Raw genomic sequence first — 20286 nt, forward strand, 5'->3', positions numbered from 1 at the left:
ATGCTTTGAAGTATTTTTTGATTGGTCAATTTATAAAATTCTTAGTTCTGATTGGCTAATCAAACGCTTCGAAACTTTTGTAGCGCTAAAGTGGATCGTAGCCTTAAAAGTTTACTCCAATCATAGGCAGCGATTACCGGATTCCCGCTCAGTCCCCGGCCGAGGCTTTTTCGAACGCTCGTTCTGACCGCCTTTCCAGCAAAGACCGCCTTCCCGCACCACCGTACTGTGTCATCAGTGATCCTATCGCAGCATTACGCGCCGCGTAAATGTTTGTAGCGATGCAAAGAGTGTTATACAGGCTGTGGTATGTGTTGCTGCTTGAATCGAACCTTTGCGTGGCCCACAAGTCCAAATCCTGTTGTGTTCAATCGTGCATTTACGACTGACGATTGTCTGAAAACGTTGAAAGGTATACGCATTTTCTACGGCGACGCTACGCGGGTAGTTGACTGGTGCGGAAACCGCTCGAAACGCAATTCGATGAGGGAAAGAGAGAGAAAATGTTGTTGGCTTTACGTGGCTCGTTCTTTCGTTCTCAGGAGCGCGCGAAATCGATGATGCGGTGGCTACGCGTCCCCAGCCAAGTCTTCTGTCGTGCCAGGCGTCAGCAAGGACAGCGTAACCTTCGATGTTTAAGACTGGGGAACGACGCTCCCTAATTGGCACAAAACTATCCGTCTATCAAGCTCAATATGTCTCGAGCCACTGGCTGGTCAACTCCCGCGTAAATCCCTGTGATCCCGTCGTTAATCTTGTGAAAAAAGCTTTTTAGTCTGCTGATTGCTTCTCATCATGTGTGTACATCGACGTGTCATTAATTTGTCTGTTTTATTTCGACAGCACTTTTAAAAATGAGCACCGTAAGTAGCAGTGATGACAAGCGTATGCCAGAGACGACTGTGTCGATACAGACTGTGGTGCAAAACTTGACTACAATGCAGAACGTGCAGAATGTGCAAAGTGTGCAAAGTGTACAGAACGTACAGAGTGTAGTTCATAGTAATATACAGAATATTCAACCGACTCAGACTATTGTTGGATCGGTAGGAATTGGCAATTTAGTAGGTAAATCAGTGTCCCTGGATATGAATCCGAAGTTGTCCTTAATGAAGCCTGTGGTACCTTCTGGTGCTACTTCATCTACAGAAACCAGTAAAATAACAACAACGGTAATTCTTTGTACTATGTTGAAATTATAATGTTATTGTGCTCTAGCAAAAACGAAGAGCAAAGCATAAGCATAGCGAGGAAAGCGACAAAAGTTTCTAAAAAGTATAAATTAGGATATTAAATTCAAAATAAATCTTTTTATATTCCAATGTTTTAATTTGTGCTTCTTAGAAGGTTTGTTAATTATGTTTATGTCACTTTTTTTTTGTTATTTATATTTCTATCTTAATTTTTACCAAGGTTGTTTTGTATCATTCAAAATATAATTATTTAAATTATATGTAATAATAAAATTTATTTCAATGTTCAATATTGGATAAAAATATTTGATAATTGTAGTAAGTTTTAGTAGATATAAGAAAGTTATCTATTAACTAATTATTATATCTGTATATATACATACATATATATGTATATGTGTATATATGTATGTGATGTATATGTGATATATGTATGTGTGTGTGTGTGTGTGTGTGTGTGTGTGTGTGTGTGTGTGTGTGTGTGTGTGTGTGTGTGTGTGTGTGTGTGTGTGGTGTGTGTGTGTGTGTGTGGTGTGTGTGTGTGTGTGTGTGTGTGTGTATGTATGTATGTATATATATTATGATATAATTGATTTATTAACATTAAATCCTGCTTCTAGTTATGTTCTTTAGGCTCTACAGTAAAAATAGTACCACCAGGAATGTTTACTATGGATAATAGGCCAAACCAGCCACAAGCACAACAATTGACGCAGCAGACAGTTAATATGCCAGCTACATACCATGTACCACGAGGACCTGCTGCAGTTGCTAATATCTCTGCACCCAGATCAACAGTTGCTACCCCTATTGTCAGGGTGAATACAGGACAGCCTGTGCCTACTACTAGACCAGGGTATATATATATATATATATATAAAATATATGTATATACGATACATTTGATAAAATAGAATATAATTTTTTAAATGGTAGTTAAGAAAGTAAAATAGAGTATGTTTGACAAGAGAGAAATTGAAATAATTAATCAAAAATATATGCAGATTTGTTTTAATAAAATTGTCACGTGTGTTATATCATTTATTTTTTTTTTAATAGGACTACACCGATCTCTAATCCCCAATGGCAACCCAAGACGTCAGTTGCAATATATGCACAATCACCAAGGCATCCCACGCCTCCTATTAGCAGAATCTCGAGGCCACAATCTGTATATGCGGGACAACAGCAGCGATTAATTACGCCAAACAATCAAGGAAGATCTCTTCAAGCTAGCATGGTCACTGGTAGTTCGTCTAGGTTAATAACGCCAATTTTACCAACAAACAGTAATATTACGAGACTTCCAGTTGCCCAAAACAGACCATCAACGTCACAAGTAGTAACTGTATCACAGACGACCCAAGCAAGCAGATCATCAACACAATCCATTCAAGTAAATATAAAAAATATATATATAAACAATGTATATATTTTTTTAATATTTTTTATATATGTTTATATCTGTAATGTTATTTTTTTTTGTTTACTCTTTTACATACTTTCAAAAACTTACAGTTGTGAAATACATAATTTTGAGTCATGGTACACGAATATCGACACAATGCGTTCGACCCGGCGGTGAAAGCATACGTGACGGTTGAGTGTACAACTTTTCTGATTTGCACAATATAAAGAGGAAAGATATACAATTTATGAATTTATAAATTTTATTGGAATGTTTAGCCTATTCAGTCCAGCAGACTTCTGAGTACAACAGGTACTACAAAACGTATAACTGTTCCAACACCCATCGTGGAGACAGCGAATAGAATAAGCAGTACGGCTTCGGTTACTCTCGGTTCAGTAGAATCAACAGTAGGTCGACAATTGTCAATTAACACAGTGGCTGTACCGTCCACCGTTGGCCATATTGTTATTCCTTCACAAGTACATATTTTATTTTTGAGATTGCAATATATTAAAATATATTTTCTTTTGAGATAATTGATAAATAAAACAATTGCAAACAGGTTCAACAGCAACAACAAGGTGCGCCACGGGTTGTTCAAACAGTCACATCTCTATCGAATCTTACTACTGTGTCCCAAATAATTACAACTGCAAATACACATTCAAATACAATGCGTATATTGCAAACGGCTCCAACTACGGTTGCAAAAATCACAGGAATGTCCTTGCATCCATTGCCCATTTCTCTACCAGTGAGGGCTGCATCAGCACCGATCAAGACTGCTCCTGTACAGGCTCAAAATATTGGACAAACCGTTCAGATCAAACCAGCGCAACAAGCTAATTTGCGTATGTCATCTACCAACAGCAGCACGACCACAAGTTCCGCTCAGCCGGTTCAAGGACAATACATACATCCACCGCATACTACTACTTACCTTTCTTTTGAGACCAGTGGTAAAATTATGATTTAAATTAAGCGAATAAATATATTTTTTGTTTTTTTTTTGCAATAAAAAGATTATTTAAGAATTATATTGTATTTGTAGGAACATATTCACAATTTCGTCAAGCCGCAGTACAACCAGTAAGATTAGTTGTTGAACCAGGATATGAGGAACCTCATAGTAAACCTAATGCATCTCCTAGACCAAGCATCTTGAGAAAAAGAGATCATGACAATTCACCAATTAAAGGTATGGGACGATTACGATAACTTTGGCCCCTTAAAATGAAAATTATTTTTGAAATCTTTTTTAATAAGAGATATGAAAAAGTTCTATTTCTTACAAGGTTCTGGAAACAAAGTCCTTGAAACAAGGTCCACGTTGTACTATTTCCCATAGATTTTCGACTTTCCACGCGAAGCAAGATCCCACATCCCCTTGCTTATGGGGCCAGAAAAAGTCTATGATTGTACTGTTTCACATAGGTTTTCAACTTTCCACGCGAAGCGAGGTCTACCCACACCCTCTCCTGCTTACGGAGCGTATTTGTTGGTTGGAGAATTATTTTTATTTTTTTCATGGTTTTTTGTTAAAAATGTTTCTGAAAATCATTTTCATTTTGAGGAGCCAATGTTATCGTGATCGGGCCAAAGATATAAACAAACGATCTTGCGAAACACTTATTTTTAAATATATTTTTACTAATTTATAAAGTCAGAAATTGGGTTTAATTTTGCAATGTGTTGAAATGTATTTATAAAAAATTGATCTTATATACATTAATAAAAAAAAAATATATGTTTTTTCATAAATATGTATATTTCATAAATATAATTTTTCATAAATATATATATAGAGTTATTTACATGGAAAAAATATTTTAATATCCAGTTTATTGAAACAACTCGAAAAAAATAGGACAAAATAAATAGTTAAATTTCTAGTTAAATTTTCTATATGTATTCTTTTAGTATAATATAACTATATATAATGTAACTATAATTAATTTTTGTTTATTTCTTTCCATTTCTTATCGTATATTAAGATAAATAATTTATTGGAAATTTCCTACTATTAGTTCAGTTATACCTCCTCTTACTGAAAATCGATTAGATAAAATATATAATTTAAATTTTATATATAAGTTACAATTTCTTGCAGGTGCAGCTAAAAATTTAGTTCCTGTACTAGCGGCTTTACCATCAAGTAGAGCAATGTCCAGTCCGCCATGTTCGCCAAAAGGAGATCAGGACGGCGGTGGATGTCAAAGTTCTGGATCTACAACCGTGTCTGCTACGTCTTCGCCAGGTCTTGATGAGGAACCTGAGCAATCTAGAATTACTATTAATCCCACTATAGAAATGTCACCAAGGAAGAAGCCTCGTAAGCAACAACTTACAGGTGTAGAATTAACTGAACCTAGATGTACGGAAGAAGAGATGCAATTTCTCACAGATGAAAAAATAAAGAAAGAAGGCAAAGAGGAATCAAAAGAAAAATTGTCCGATAAGAGACAAATCTCCAATGTACAAAGTGATATCAAATCATCTACTCAGCAAACAGAAATCACAATACGGACACGACCTGTGCCAAGTTTATTAGGTATGTGTATAATATAAACATTTTATTTTATTATGTTCATTTATTATGTTACATACTTCTTATGTTAATTCTTGTATAATCCCAATTATATTCTATTTGTTTTCAGGCTCTTGGAAAAATAAATGGACAGTTAGATTACATCATTACAGAAGACCCAGCGATGTCCGACCGCGTGAAGAAAGAAGACCAACGGTTGCTGAATTGGCGCAACAGAAACATGTATTACAAAAACTGAATGGATGGAAAATCTATCATCTAACTACACAAATGGAAGATATTGCAGAACTTGAGAAACAGGTATTTGAAAAGAATATTGATTGAATTTTGTTCAGTTTAAGTGAGTAGCAAATAATTATTGTATTATATTCGTTTATAGGTTCACGAAAAATTAAAGACGACTCTAATGTTACTGGAATCGCAGCAAACTGGAAAAAATAGACATAATGATGGACTCGAACGTGTGAATGAACTAATCAAGGGCAACATGCAACGCAGTAATTTGATCAGCGAAGGCATGATCGAAGCGCGTACACAGCTCGTTGCTATATTTCAACACAAAGATCCTATTACTGATCTTTTACAACGCTGTGGTAACAAAAGAGCTCAGAAAAAGAGAGAAAAATGAGCTATCATGCTGAATGAATGCGAGTAGAATCTTTATAAATGAACTTCTTTGAAGAAAGGTTCGCTAAAGGGAACTATTTTTATCTGTGTCACAGATTCTATATATATAGGAATAAATAAATGGTTTTATAAGTCTAAAAGACATGACTATGTCACTATATAGAACGATATGTTTATAATTTTATTATATGAATCTATAATGTTTTTATTTTAATATAATACTTCTTATACTCCTTTAGACAAATGTCTTTCTATTCATTTAATTTCTGCCTTCAATTAATTTATGTATATCTCTTTTTAAACCAAATTAATTTCTTCGAGAACAAGCTAGAATATTCTTTATAACATATTAAGTATTTATATACAACATGAGGTTGTCATGGAGATAACAAATCTTGAACCATGCTTGATACCAGTAATATAATCCCCAATAGTACATACATTCCATAAAAATATATATTTTATAAAGTTTAGCAAATCTTGAAATATGTGGTGGGGATATAGTCAACCGTTAGATTTACAAGCTGAAATAACACAAAAAGAAAATTGTGTTTTAGACAATCTTGAAATATTGATTGTAGGCGCGGGTGATGCACGGCATATTATGAAGACACTAGCTTCATCTTATACACATTCTGATCAAGCTATCACGTATCATGTTATCGAACCGACTTTGGAACAAGTTGCTAGATCGGTGCTTTTATTAAGCATTTGTTTAGAAAAAGATTTGGGTATGTATTTACAAATTAATATTCAATTTATGTTGAACATCATAGGAATTAACATATGTCATGTAGTCAATATATATTAAAGGACTACAGGAAGCGACGCGATATTATTTGGAGATTTTGGGTAATACCATTTTGAGACCAGCAACAGCTAAATATCTGGCGAAATGTGCCAAACAATTGATCGATATTCCGACTCAGACCATTGACTGTCCATGGTTATCGTTAGAAAAATTTAAACATAAGGATAGAGATAATTTGGAATCCATTTTTAAGTAAGTTAACGTTAAACTTAAGAGAATATAATTCGAAAAGAGACAATGGTTTTAAACAGTAATGAATTTTGATATTTTGAAACGTTTGAACAAAATTTAATTTGAAATATTTTATAATACAAAACTCTTGAACACAGACCTAATGAAAAATTCGCCAATATCTAATTTCTAATAATTCTTTATATCACAAGATTCTGGGCGCGCGCGACACGCGAAGGAGTTCCCATTGTAAATTATTGGGATCGCAGGATTAGAAAATTATTGAAAACAAGGTACGATTATAGAGAAGGCGTTTTTGATTGGGATTATTACATGGTTTTAAAACCCAGATGTACCACTAATCTTACTATACAAGAATATAGGTAGGTTTATAGAGAGAAAAAGAAAAAGCATATAATAAAAACGATGCAAATTTATAAATGAAAATGATAACGAGATGATGATAATGAGATTACTTCGCATAGCTTTGTATAGTACTTTAGATGAAATGATTATCTCCATTGGTCATTTATAAGAAAACATCGTGTATTATTTATAATTATTAGATTTTGGAGAAATAATGGCGTAGCTTTTACATGGCTCGAAGGTGAACCAGCTAGAAGCAATCCGACTCTGTTAAATAATATAATACAATGTGGACCTGGCTTTATACATTATGCATATTTGGGAGACATCGTAAACGGTCCCTTTTTTACTTGGGCTGCTATTGAAAAAAATGAAGAAAAGTAATTAAATATTTTCGATAGAGAAATTTGCGCATTTATTGTTTCCTGTAAATAAAAATTCTTAAATTGTATATCTTGAAGGCTCAGGGCAACAGATATTGCCGAACGTGAAGTAATGCGTGCAATTCACGAAATAAAAGCAAAAGAACCACTGTGTGAAGATTATGTCGGTGCTCACAGGGATGCCTCAATTCTAAATAGCATTATAGTGAGCCAAATGCCAGATATTGAAATGGAAAACGAATCGTGGATAGATGTTGAAAATAAATCTAAGCAAAATAAAAAGATTTCTTGGGTGGAAGTACCAAACCACAAGGTACGTTTTGTATGCTGCAATAAGTCAATGGATATTTCATATAAGAGTTTTATTTTTAGATAATTTTTTATCCTGCAACATCACTGGAGTCTCTCAAATCTAAATGCGAATATATAAATAAATTCCATTTGATTTGGATAGCGCATAACATGACAAAACAATTAGCAAATCTGGCACCATTGGCATCCGCAGGTGCACCGGTGATTGTCGAATTGCGTAAACATATGGCAGACCTTCGCAAAGAGGATCTGCAAAATTTTACCAAAGAATTGAAAGAAATTGCACAAGAAAATGGACTTCGTTCACTTTATGACTTTGATTCTAATGAACATATTTTTGCTCGTTTTTGCAAAAATTAAGTGATGTTAAATATATTTTAATAATTTAATATTAAATATACATATTAGATAGCATAACATAAATAAGTTAGATAGGATAAAATAGAGAAGTTTAATCAATAAACAAAAAAATACGAATAAAAAAAGAAAATGCCAATTTAAGGCTAGATTGAGAAATAATTTTTTATCAAAGATCCTTAAAAGATCCTTAATCTTTTTTATTTTCAATTTCTTCTTTAAGTTATTCAATGTGGATCTTGAGTATGCTTTAATGTATCAATTTTTAGAAATTCAAGAAATTAGTTTTTTGATATGTAAAATTGAAGTACGTTTGTTATCATCTTAGTGAAAGAATATATATGATTTATATATGAAAAAATAATGAAAAAATCTTTTATCATTATTTTAATTACATGCATAATTTAAATATATATATATTACAAATTTGTAATATAATATAGTCAATATTTCAACAAAATGTACAAATGTTTACATATGTAAAAGTGCTTATAATACTCGATCGTGTCAAATAACCATAATTAATCATTGTACTTTATACTTTTGCACTGTCTAGATTTTCAGTTATTTCGGATACTATATTCTTATCTTTGTCTTTTTCTTCTTTTTCTTCTTCTTCAGATGACGTATCACTTTGCGGGAAGACGGGAAGCGCTAAGAACAAATATGATATTAAAACAGAGATTAAAAAGATAAATAGAAGATAATTATTAGACATTCTTACCAAGCCTATTTATTTTCTCTTTCCAGGCATCTTCTAAAAATTTATCTTGTACTGCTATCACTTCCTCAATATTTGCACAACGAGCATACTTTTCCAACAATTCATCATTCAGCTTCAAGAATGAGTGTCCCCAACGAAACTTCTCAAGATATAGCTTAGCTTCATCCGTGAATCCTGTTATAATTAAAGTAGCCGCGATAGCTTCGACACAACTCAACTCACAGGGTCTCCCAAAGTTGACAGGATTGGCAGCAACCAAGAATGGCAAGATGCGAGGATGGGCTGTCTTTACTTTATGGAAAGGAGTATCGTCTATCCGTGACCAACTACAATCTACGACTGCACAGCCGTACTTTTGCACAATTTCACGATCCAAGGGAGTCACGCACTGCAACATCGTATCCAGGACTCCATTATGAGATTGCTGTCAATGTCGTTGATTCTTTATTCTATCAACTACCTTGCTACCCTTAGGAGTGAGGCATAGGCCTTGAAATCGAGTGCCCAATCGCAACAACTTTATTAAACCTTGTCTCATCAGCTTCCTGCCAGTACATTTTTTGGGATCACAGTGCTCCAAGTCCCACATAGCCACTGGGAATGGTAACGGCCACTCGTTTGCCGACTCTGCAAGTTTGACCAGAGTCTCGGTGACCGTTGTAAAGCATAAATCCCCCGTGAAAAATGTTCCCGATCTAACCTGTCTTGTCATTCTCCTCGCTCGATTCATCCGATTCTCGGTCTCGCGACTGATGGTACCTTTGCTCCTTACCGAGGACGTGACGGTGCCTTCTCTGCAACAATTTGCTCTTGTTCTTCTTTCTACGTCCTGACATTTTCTCAGGTAATCTGATTGCTGTGTCGTTCGTCACCGTCCGTGCCCAAGATGTTTTTTGATCCGAATCCTGTTTGTTTATCCGCAACTTAACCTAACGTCCATCGTTGTAAATCGACCCTGTTAGACACGTAATTGTGATTTTTTCATGTGTGTTATTATTTATATTAAATATTTCGAGTTGTGTCTTTACACAACCGTTAGAACTAAAAAATAATTTCATCAAATATTTATATATTTGAAATAAGAACGTTCACTAAATTTCGCAAAATTGTTCCAATAGGTAATTCTGCAGAATAATTGAAAAATGGGAGAAGTAATACGCACGACAGAACATGATCCGCATTCGGTAAGAGACGACGACTCTCTGTACGTCGCTTCGAAATGCTGGGAACGCGTTATGGACGTCGCTGCCAAAGTATGTGAAAGAGAGGTCTATGATGGATCGTACGCGACATCATATTTACATTGCCTTCTACATTTGACAATCAATTTTTAGACTGGCTACAGAGAAGGGAAGCAAGACGGTGCGGATTCTGTACTACAAAATGGATTTGATATAGGCTTCAAGGATGGTTTCAAGACTGCTTTTATGCTAGGAAGGTATAAGGGTCTGGCTACTGTCTCAATGCCTTCGACTTTAGAACACCCTGCCGATGTAACTGCTATTCTTGATAAAACCAGACGAGGCGCGTGCTGGATATGCAGCATAGAATCACAAAGCGAAACTTCCAACCCACCTGAGACTGCCCCATTCTCTGAGATTCTGAATGAACAGAGAATGCACTCCACAAAAATAATAAGCAGGCTATGCGAATACTTTAAGCCAGTTTTAAAGAAATCAGGAATTGATCTCGATTCTTTAGATACTTTAGATACGGAATGAATAATTGATTTTAGAATATTTAAAAGTTCAATAAATACTTGTAAATATATTGTTATAAAAGATTAATTTTATTTCCTATATAGAAATTTTTATTAACGTCCGGATAACTCCGCGACTTAATCATACAGATTATTAACGATAAATGTTCCTTTTATAAATATAATCCCTCAGGAGAACCTTCTTTCTTTCGGTACAACACGCTTTCCTTGGACTTTTTGAAATCGTCACTGGTAACTTTCATACGTCGTTCACGTAAAGCCATTAAACCAGCCTCAGTACATATTGCCTGAAACGAGATTCGTTTTAAATTTTAATAAAGCAATAAGAAAAAATTTACAGTTATACAAGACGTATACGAAGCAAAATATTTTTATAAAAAATATTCTACCTTGATATCTGCACCGGAAAGATCATCCTTTGCCATGATTAACTCCGCGAGATTCACGTCAGGCGCCAATGTCATTCTACTCGTATGAATATTGAAAATTCTTCTTTTAGTTTTTTCATCTGGTAGTGGGAATTCTATTTTCCTGTCAATTCGACCCGGTCTAATTAAAGCAGGATCCAAGGTTTCTATTCTATTAGTAGCCATAACAACTTTCACATCGCCTCTACTGTCGAAACCTAATGATAATTTAATTAAACTTATTATCTAATATAACGAGATTTTTATTGAATTTTATATTAAAATAATTTTATATAATATATCAATTATTTTTGTATATAAAGACTAATAATGTGTCTAAAAAAATATATGATATAACATCTTCAGTCATGGCTGCATCATAATGTCTAAGTATTTTTTTTTTTTATTAATATTTAATATATAAGTACTCTAATTTATATATAAAAATTCAAATTTAATTCAAGGCTTTGTTTCTATTATATTAACTAAATTACTTTCATAATTTAGTTAATATAATTTAGTTACTGAATAAACATAGCAAACTTGCAAACTTGCAACATAGAGACCAAAACCAGAATTATATATTCATTAATAAATCAATAATCAATTTAATGATGTTGATTAAAAATCTCCTGTAAATTATTAGAAGCTTGCATACCATCCAGAATTATATATTCATTAATAAATCAATAATCAATTTAATGATGTTGATTAAAAATCTCCTGTAAATTATTAGAAGCTTGCATACCATCCAGTTGATTAAGCAATTCTAACATGGTTCTCTGAATCTCCCTTTCTCCACCACTATTGCTGTCATATCTTTTCGTTCCTACTGCGTCTATCTCGTCTATAAAGACAATAGATGGAGCATGTTCCTCAGCAACTCTGAAAAGTTCTCTCACGAGTTTTGGGCCGTCTCCTAAATATTTCTGTATAAGTTCAGAACCGACAACTCTCAAGAATGTAGCTGATGTTTGATTGGCCACAGCTTTGGCTAACAAGGTTTTTCCTGTACCAGGTGGACCGTAAAGTATCACACCCTTTGGAGGCTTAATACCCATTTCCTCATAATATTCTGGATGAGTCAATGGTAATTCTACAGATTCTTTAATCTCTTGAATTTGGGTATCAAGACCTGAAACATATTCATATAAATCATACTCCTTAAGATTTTTACAAAATACTTCAATAGAGAGCACTTTGCAAATAGATTTATTAGAATGTACATGAATGAATGAAAATTATTTAAATACAAAATATACAGAGCATACATACCTCCGATATCAGTGTAAGTTTCTTGAGGAGCCTTTTCAAGCTTCATCACTGTAACCATAGGATCTGTATCATCTCCTAAGACACCAACAACGGCATGAACTTTATGGTTCAACAGCACAGAACAACCAGGTTCCAATTGATCCTTGTCTACAAATGACAAGATGGATACATAATGTTCGGAGCCAACCGAAGTAGACACTATTGCATGATTGTCATCGATTATTTCTTCCAATGTTCCAACAGACATAGGAGTACCACGGAGATCATCCACCTTGGATCTTTCTTCTTCATTCTTCTCTTCCTGTGGCTTCAGGCGCTCCTGATTCCTAATGAACTCTTCTTCCATCAGCAAATAATCCTTTATACGCTCCATTTTCAATAGTTTCAGCCTACAACGTGTATGAGGAGTTACTTGGGGTAATTTGAGGGCTGCATCCGGCCCTTTAGTACGTCTCTTCTTTTTGCCCACTCTCGTTGGAATTGGTGGCTCATATTTTTTCTTCTTGTCTTTGTCATCTTTCTTGTCACCACCACTGCCACCAGTCCCAGATTGATTCTGACCCTGTTATGATTTATTATCGTTAAAGAATTCCGCTGATAAATAAAAATCCGAGAGAACTTAAGACTTAAACTTATTCGAAAAAAATGAAATTTGAAAGATCATATTTCTTTTAATTAAATTTGGAAAAAAGTATCTAAGGCAGAGCAAACATTTGAAAGATAATTAACCTAAACAATTAATGAACAAAGTATAACCCCAAAAAATTGACGATAACTGTTTCTTGCAATAAATATCTCCACATTTGACAGTTTACATAAAAAATTATTTAATAATTTGATAAACTCACCATCCTCTCTCACAATAGATCCTCGATTTGGTCTACCTCCCCTTCGAAACGGCGAAGTCATTCGCCTTCGCCAGCCGTTCACTTGGAATGATTCTGCGCAGTCGATAGGAAAAGATCGACTTTCATTGTTCCGCCCCGATCGATACAGGAATCTCGATTGCGAATAAAGAAACATTCGCAATTTTTCGGGAAATTTATATATTTTTCTAGATACTTTTTACATACGTACATAAAATCGCATTTATTAATTAAATAACCGAGACAAAATTAAATATGTAAAATGAATTTAATTTACAGACACGAGAAACGGATCGGGTCGCTTTGAGAAAATAATTCGCGTATCTTTCATCGTCTTCAAACAATCTTAATTGTAATAAGCACAATTTTTTTTATATTCCTCAAGGATAAACATTCTTAGAGAATTTAATTGATTTAGCTATGAATAATCAATTTTAAAATCATTAGCAATTCTTCGAGGATCTGCAATAACATCGTTAAAATGAAATGAGATTTCGACGTTCAATCAGCATACTTTATATGGGTTTCGCATTCGTTAATACATAGTATCGAAAGATATACAATATATCTTACATAATGGGACTAAGAGAGCATTCGCAAGTTTTCACGTACAAAGCTATTCATCGAGATCCGACGATGCAGACACGATGATGGAAACATCGCGAGATAACAACTCCACTGTTATCAATGCACCACTGAGATTGAGTTTATATCGAATATACTCGAACGGCAACTTTAAATGTTCGCCTGCTTGGCAGTGTGCTCTATTTTTGTACATTAACGCGTGATTAAACATTCCCTTCCCTCCCAGCCCTCCATCCTGCACGTCACAGGAACATGTCTCTCGCACACAAACACACGATCCTTATCTTCTTACTTAGCAAACTTTTGATTTAGAATCGTGAATATTCCGCTTTCCCTTTCGAGGTGCGAAAGTCGTTCCACGTGCGATGAGATAATCTCAAGATGCTATAACGCACAAGTGCAAAACAGTAATATCATTCCTTCATATATTTAAATAACTCAATTGAGAGTCACGTTACTTATATCCTACAGTGACGCACAATTCAACAACGCTAAAGAGACTTAGATTGGTGAGATTTTATTTTAGCTTGTGGATCTACATCTAGAGTACTTAAAGTAAGTACCTTCTAGCTTTTCTCGATCTCTAGCTTCTCTCTGTGCCTCGCCCTCGACATTGATTGAGCGTGAACAGAGAAAACGGAAAATACAAATGTTCATGAGAACGCGACTATCGGTCCGGTAATTGTCATCTGTAGTGAAAAAATTTCAATAAAAAAAAAAATTACGTCGGTTCTACAATGTATTAACTGAGGTGTAAAATAAAATAAACTTTTCGCTGCAATTCGAGATAATAAATAGGACTAGTTCGTGTGCTTATTGTGACTGCACTTGTCGCGTCATTCCACGTGCGATTTGGAGATTGACGGCGTTCGAAACAAAGTATCAACAAATGTTTCTTACGAAACGTTTCAATGATTATAGATTTCCGGAGCGGGAAGACTCTCGGTCGAGTTTCCAGACTCTCTGTCGCGCTCTTATTTATCCACAGTGATCGTACGTATCGTTAACATACGCATTAACGCGCGTGATAAGCATGTCTCAAGTTATTAAAGGCCAGCCAAGATAATCCTAGGATCTTCCACAGCAGCTTTGATCTTCCTCAGGAACATCACAGCCTCGCGTCCGTCGATCAGCCGATGATCGTACGTTAGAGCCACGTACATCATTGGTCGAATAACAACCTGAAAACATCAAATGTTCGTCAAGCGATGGCGATTTCGCGACGCGAGTTACAATTACGAGTTTAGAATGCAATTAAAAGATCCTATGTATTTCGTTTAAATTTACCTCTCCCTTAACGGCAATCGGTCTGTCGAAAACACCGTGCATACCGAGAATCGCGCTCTGCGGTGGATTAATGATGGGAGTTCCCAACATCGAGCCGAAAACACCACCATTGCTTATCGTGAAGGTACCACCGTCCATGTCCTCAACTGTGATCTTTCCTTTTCTTGCTTTCTCGCTTAAAGCGGCCAGGGCAATTTCAATCTCGGCAAAGTTTTTGTTCTCTACGCTGCGAAGTACCGGCACAACAAGTCCCTTTGGTGTCGCGACGGCCACGCTAATATCTACGTAATCTCTATATACTATGTCGGTGCCGTCTATCACGGCGTTCACCACAGGTTGGTCTTTTAAAGCGTAGGCACTAGCCGCGACAAACGGACTCATGAAACCAAGTTTGATGCCATACTTATTCGAGAACGATTCTTGATGCATCTTTCGGAACTCAATAATGCGACTGCAAATTATATTAAATTATATTAAATAAAAATACGTAAGAATAATGTCATATGAACGCATACAAACATACACAAACACACATATGACACAGATATGACAATGATTGAAATTACCTCATATCAATTTCATTGAATGTGGTTAACATAGCATTCGTATTCTGTGCGTCCTTCAATCGTTCCGCGATACGCAAGCGCATTCTGTTCATTTTCACTCGTTGCTCTGTCCTAGTGCCGATTATCTCACGTGTATAATCGGCAGGAGGTAGCTGTACTTTCGCGCCTTCTAGTGACTGAAATCATATTATTCACATCATAATCTTAAGAAGTTATATATACAATAATACTCATCATTGATATTTACCTGGGCGTGTTTAATGGCCGCTACAGGCATCGACACGGTAGGAGCCTGCTGAGGTGGTGGTTGAGTGCTTGGAGGAATTGGTGGTGTCGTAGGTCGTGGCGGCGGCGGCGGCGGTGGTGATGGAGCTGCACGCGGAGGTGGTGGTGCGGTTGGTGTTGGTGGTGGCGCTTCCGCAGGTGCTGCAGGTGGCTCTTTTTCTGGGGCAGCTGCAGCGGTTGCACCAATATCAATGGTGCATAATTTTTGTCCCGGTTTCACGGTATCGCCATCCTTAACGAAAAGCTCCTTTATGACGCCGGATCCAGGCGCCGGCACAGGAACCGAAGTCTAACCGAAGGATAAGGGCGATTAAATGTGGAATGCCTCTTATCATTGCGATTATTACTCTTATTCTTTATAATCGAAAAGAAACGTGAAACATTCAAAATGCACACCTTGTCCGTTTCGATCTCGCAAAGAACATCGTCTTCCTTCACCTGATCGCCAACTTTCTTTTCCCACCTCACATCGCCCTCACTCACACTTTCGGCAAATGGGGGAACTACAACTTCTCTGATCTCCCCTTTAGATAATGCAAATTGTAAATAAATTCTAATCTCAATCTTTATTAATAAATTATAGTATGGAACATGCAACACTTACATAGTGCTGAAGTTGAATGTATATGTCTTGCTTGATTTATCCAAAAATGGTTTGCCTTGTACTTTTTGCATCTACAAACAAAATATTTTAATCTTTTTTAATCTTTGTCCCAGTTTTAGAAACTTAACATAGCATCAAAAAACTATTGTTCTTCAAACATTATCAATATCAAATTTCAATTAATTTAAAAAATATAAAAATAGAAATATAAAATAATGCATACAATGTTACTTACAACAGAGATTTGGTATTGGCTACATGCTCAGCATGGATAACTACAGTACGTCCTATAAAAATGATTTATTACAGTTAATCATTTTTTGCTGATAAGCTTTTCCAATCGACATATATTGCTGTTGCTCTGAGTCCTCGTTATATTTCATCAGTGTCTTATCAGTGTTTTATATGTCATCTCTCATTAATCTTACCTTGACTATACAACGATCTCGCAACCTGTAAAAAGAACGAACGGAACTAGTTAGTCTTATTCCAACAATGACATGTTCGACACGGCAGCGACAAACCAATGAAAAAAGATAAAATTCTTAGAAAAACGAGCGAGCGATCTTATGAAATACCGACACGATACGGCAGCCTCGCCGAGGATAAAAATAGTCACAAAAATAATCATTATTTCCATCGCGGAAAGATAAAAAAATAGAAGAAAAACAAAGAGAAAACAAAAATCAATGTCAATCAATGGAATGATTGTGATGTCAAGATTATTTGCCGAGGAGAACCGGCGATTAGGGAAACTTATTTGACAGGTGACGATATTCCACGCGAGTCACGAGGAAATTCTCGGGTCGAGAAAGGCGCATATTATGTAATCGCCGTCGCAGTCAAAAGAACCGGAGGAGCCTTGACGAATCTCGGGGGAAGAACAAATGGAACCAGGATTCGGTGAACATTTCTCGGATTAAATTCCGTACCCTTGGAACGAGCATGGGCTCGAGCGCCGTGAGTTAGGCGGGCTAGGAGGAATCGATGCAGAGCGGGAAAGTGACTCAAGAAAAGCATTTCGCCTCTCGCCTACTCACCTCGGCCCGCAACACGCTACTCCGCGTGATCACGCGTGGCACAAGCCGCGAACAATTGGACAGCATCGCGGCCATCCCTCGGACAGATGAACTGTACACTCGCACTCGAACGTCCGTTCACGAACAGCAGGCAGCGGCAGATAGGAACGATGGCACGCGCGCACGATTTCTCGCGGCGGAGACCGACAGGGCTCGGAACTCGGAAGTGGGTAGATTCTGAGAGATGAGGGGTTATGATCGGATGAGCGACATCTGTTAAGAATGGACTGCACTAGTGTTTTATTTTTCCACCATGTGAGATGGAGTCTAACGTTTGAAGGATATTGTAAAAGAAAATTTCGTATATCTCTTACATATTCGGACTACATTATTTTGTGTATAAAAACTAAAAATATTTGTATATTCTCTCTCTGTTTCTCCGATCTTTAAAATTTTAAATTTGATACATATTATTTAAAAAATTTTTTAAATCTTCTTTATTTCTTGATGCCCTTTACTATGTCTCCTGTAGTCAATGTGAAATAAATAAGGCTGAACTATTATTACTAATATTTTGGAAAAAAAGCAATGTGCAAATTATACAGGAACAGATTTCTGTAAACAGGAATTGTAGCTTTCTTTGCTATTAATGTATTAAAATTATATTTGAGACATCAAGATTTACATGACTTCCTCATATAACATTATAATTATAATCTTATACAACCTATATATAACAATAAAAAAAAAAATAACATACATTACATAAAAGAAAATAAAAGAAAAATAACATACATTACATAGTCTCAATGTAATTTCTATAGACTTATTTATTTTTTGTACAGCCTTGATTCTCAGTATATCTTTGGCGAATAGTGGTGCCTATCCATATTGATAATTTTTTATTATACATCTCTTCAGAGATACATGTAACAAATAATGCAAACACAGTCAGTCTTGCATGCTCAATAAACTCTGCTGTGATTTCTTCTGGCATCCTTTGGAACTTTGTATCAAAATATGGATATCCAATGACATGTACATAATCAAAAGGTTGAATTTCTTTACCTAACAAACCACCGTTTGTCTCTGACCACCATTCATTCTCCAGAATCTGTCAATAAAAGCAATCGTTGCAACAAATAATTTATAATATAATTCTCTATATTTTTAATTATATATAATATATATATATATACATATATATATATATATATATATATATATATATATATATATATATATATATATATGAGATCTCTTAAACACTTACAGCTACATCATGCAGAGATACATCACATGGATAGGAGAATCCTGGACGTATCTTGGGAAACTTCTTTGGATAATTTTTATTCATTTTCATCTTATTGCTTCTCAAATTTTCAGCTTGGTGCCTATACTTCTCATCAATTTGTTGCCGTTGTTTCAATGATAACATATATTGTTCTAATTTATAATTAACTTCCACCACTCCTGTTCCATCCTCAACTGTAAAAAGATTAGAATTCAGATATTCTCTCACTTACTTTGCTAAAGCTTCTTGTTTATATCTTACTTGTCAGAGATAGATTATTAGCATTACGCTTAACATTCCTAATGGTTCCAACTAGCTCAATTTTACGTACTTTAATATAAGGCATATTGAATGGGTGAAAATGCACATAACGGCCTTCTTTGTAGGGTACTAATCGAAATAATTCCATAATGAGCACGGGTACATTTAATGTTGCTCGTGAATCTGAAATTAGAATTGACATCATCATATTGAGATCCGAGATGGCAAAAAAATTTATTCTCACCGGCTTTGATATTAATCCCAGGCCACTCCTGCTTTGACGAGAGATATTTTTGGTAATCCGTATACTCCTCTTTGCTAAAAGTAGTGATACAATTTGCTGATTTCTTGTCAGACATTTGTTTCAACGAACTCGGATTCGATTTCTCGTAAATTAATGAATGTTCTTTTATTGTTAGTGATGATTTCACAATTCTCTTAATCGCATTTAACAAATACTTTAAAGAAAAATGAATGAATGATTCTTGCTCGATGCACGATTAACAGAAGACAATTTGAAAAGATTACGAAGAAAATTCGCTAATCGCGCTGGAATCATGTTTCTAAAATTTACCATCCGCCAATGTCACTCCAATTTTAATATCGCAGTCGGATTTTAGAGGGCATTGATAACATCTTGTCGGTAAAAAGAACATTTTGGTTTTTTTTGCGCGATTTAAAAAATGAAAAAGTTCTCGAAGTTTGTCAAAGGATTGTGAGATTGTTGAAGTATTTCTAGCAAAATCCTGACGCAATTAAAATGGAAATCACTTGATTGATCACTTTGATTGACTTATGTCCATTTCTACCAATATGGATAACTTTAATCTCTGATTAATTTTATCTTTTTAGTTATTTATTTTTTTTTCCAATTCTATTTAATTCTGCTAATGTAGGTTAATCTTGATAATTTGCTCTTTTTAATTCTAAGAATTAGAAAAAAATAAAGAATGAAATAAATCGAAATTAAAATTAAGACATTCATACAGATATATAAATTTATTTCGAACCAACAGCCTGAGGTAAAAATGTTTAGTTTCTGTTTTCTCTTCGAGTTGATTTTTTTTAATTATTTAAGAAAATATAAAACTATTCGAAATGGATTCTGATTAGAATTATCCCATTTTTTTACAACATACAATAGAAAGCTAGAAAATAATTAAACAATTCCAATCAGAATTCATTCTGAGTAGTTTTATAAGAAACAGGCTTTA

The 20286-nt window shown here is 35.0% G+C and overlaps 7 protein-coding genes across 11 annotated transcripts; 3 read left to right on the forward strand and 4 right to left on the reverse strand.

Moving 5' to 3' along the window:
• Nucleotides 1–187: 187 nt before the first annotated feature.
• LOC105429115 (Sin3A-associated protein 130) lies at nucleotides 188–6023 on the forward strand. 3 transcript variants are annotated; one of them, XM_089084957.1, is made up of 10 exons: nucleotides 188–412; nucleotides 844–1172; nucleotides 1814–2049; nucleotides 2253–2589; nucleotides 2880–3083; nucleotides 3167–3563; nucleotides 3656–3802; nucleotides 4715–5155; nucleotides 5262–5452; nucleotides 5532–6023. In XM_089084957.1, exons 1-10 carry the CDS (start codon nucleotides 310–312, stop codon nucleotides 5778–5780), a joined length of 2634 nt encoding a protein of 877 aa, XP_088941083.1. In that variant the 5' UTR covers nucleotides 188–309; the 3' UTR covers nucleotides 5781–6023. The 3 variants fall into 3 exon arrangements, with proteins under 3 accessions (XP_088941083.1, XP_088941085.1, XP_088941084.1); XM_089084959.1 differs by having other exon boundaries at nucleotides 213–757; nucleotides 5532–5789; XM_089084958.1 differs by having other exon boundaries at nucleotides 213–412; nucleotides 543–1172; nucleotides 5532–5789.
• Nucleotides 6024–6164: 141 nt separating this feature from the next.
• Dnaaf3 (Dynein axonemal assembly factor 3) lies at nucleotides 6165–8330 on the forward strand. Its single transcript, XM_011641765.2, has 6 exons — nucleotides 6165–6510; nucleotides 6593–6782; nucleotides 6974–7144; nucleotides 7328–7507; nucleotides 7589–7823; nucleotides 7883–8330. Exons 1-6 carry the CDS (start codon nucleotides 6267–6269, stop codon nucleotides 8180–8182), a joined length of 1320 nt encoding a protein of 439 aa, XP_011640067.1. The 5' UTR covers nucleotides 6165–6266; the 3' UTR covers nucleotides 8183–8330.
• Nucleotides 8331–8551: 221 nt separating this feature from the next.
• On the reverse strand, nucleotides 8552–9740 carry LOC105429056 (18S rRNA aminocarboxypropyltransferase-like). The gene is made up of 4 exons (XM_025218725.2): nucleotides 9604–9740; nucleotides 9364–9530; nucleotides 8904–9291; nucleotides 8552–8833 (listed from the first exon to the last, which is right to left on the reverse strand). The coding sequence occupies exons 1-4, from the start codon at nucleotides 9737–9739 to the stop codon at nucleotides 8715–8717; spliced, it is 810 nt and encodes a 269-aa protein (XP_025074510.1). The 5' UTR covers nucleotide 9740; the 3' UTR covers nucleotides 8552–8714.
• LOC105429058 (uncharacterized) lies at nucleotides 9610–10684 on the forward strand. 3 transcript variants are annotated; one of them, XM_011641762.2, is made up of 3 exons: nucleotides 9610–9747; nucleotides 10022–10156; nucleotides 10238–10684. In XM_011641762.2, the coding sequence occupies exons 2-3, from the start codon at nucleotides 10046–10048 to the stop codon at nucleotides 10622–10624; spliced, it is 498 nt and encodes a 165-aa protein (XP_011640064.2). In that variant the 5' UTR covers nucleotides 9610–9747; nucleotides 10022–10045; the 3' UTR covers nucleotides 10625–10684. The 3 variants fall into 3 exon arrangements, with proteins under 3 accessions (XP_011640064.2, XP_011640066.2, XP_011640065.2); XM_011641764.2 differs by having other exon boundaries at nucleotides 9739–9869; XM_011641763.2 differs by lacking the exon at nucleotides 9610–9747 and adding an exon at nucleotides 9754–9888.
• On the reverse strand, nucleotides 10672–13303 carry Rpt2 (26S proteasome regulatory subunit Rpt2). Its single transcript, XM_011641760.2, has 5 exons — nucleotides 13154–13303; nucleotides 12306–12867; nucleotides 11779–12165; nucleotides 11013–11248; nucleotides 10672–10910 (listed from the first exon to the last, which is right to left on the reverse strand). The coding sequence occupies exons 1-5, from the start codon at nucleotides 13154–13156 to the stop codon at nucleotides 10776–10778; spliced, it is 1323 nt and encodes a 440-aa protein (XP_011640062.2). The 5' UTR covers nucleotides 13157–13303; the 3' UTR covers nucleotides 10672–10775.
• Nucleotides 13304–13663: 360 nt separating this feature from the next.
• On the reverse strand, nucleotides 13664–17786 carry LOC105429054 (dihydrolipoyllysine-residue succinyltransferase component of 2-oxoglutarate dehydrogenase complex, mitochondrial). Its single transcript, XM_011641759.3, has 9 exons — nucleotides 17539–17786; nucleotides 16927–16951; nucleotides 16734–16785; nucleotides 16499–16569; nucleotides 16291–16418; nucleotides 15857–16183; nucleotides 15610–15785; nucleotides 15044–15494; nucleotides 13664–14937 (listed from the first exon to the last, which is right to left on the reverse strand). The coding sequence occupies exons 1-9, from the start codon at nucleotides 17611–17613 to the stop codon at nucleotides 14803–14805; spliced, it is 1440 nt and encodes a 479-aa protein (XP_011640061.2). The 5' UTR covers nucleotides 17614–17786; the 3' UTR covers nucleotides 13664–14802.
• A 543-nt stretch (nucleotides 17787–18329) lies between these two features.
• LOC105429051 (uncharacterized) lies at nucleotides 18330–19561 on the reverse strand. Its single transcript, XM_025218731.2, has 4 exons — nucleotides 19317–19561; nucleotides 19073–19255; nucleotides 18791–19005; nucleotides 18330–18631 (listed from the first exon to the last, which is right to left on the reverse strand). The coding sequence occupies exons 1-4, from the start codon at nucleotides 19429–19431 to the stop codon at nucleotides 18344–18346; spliced, it is 801 nt and encodes a 266-aa protein (XP_025074516.2). The 5' UTR covers nucleotides 19432–19561; the 3' UTR covers nucleotides 18330–18343.
• Between the last annotated feature and the right edge of the window lie 725 nt (nucleotides 19562–20286).

This window comes from Pogonomyrmex barbatus, unplaced genomic scaffold (assembly GCF_055798465.1).
Source record: "Pogonomyrmex barbatus isolate J1 unplaced genomic scaffold, ASM5579846v1 scaffold9, whole genome shotgun sequence".
Classification (NCBI taxonomy): Eukaryota; Metazoa; Arthropoda; class Insecta; order Hymenoptera; family Formicidae; genus Pogonomyrmex; species Pogonomyrmex barbatus.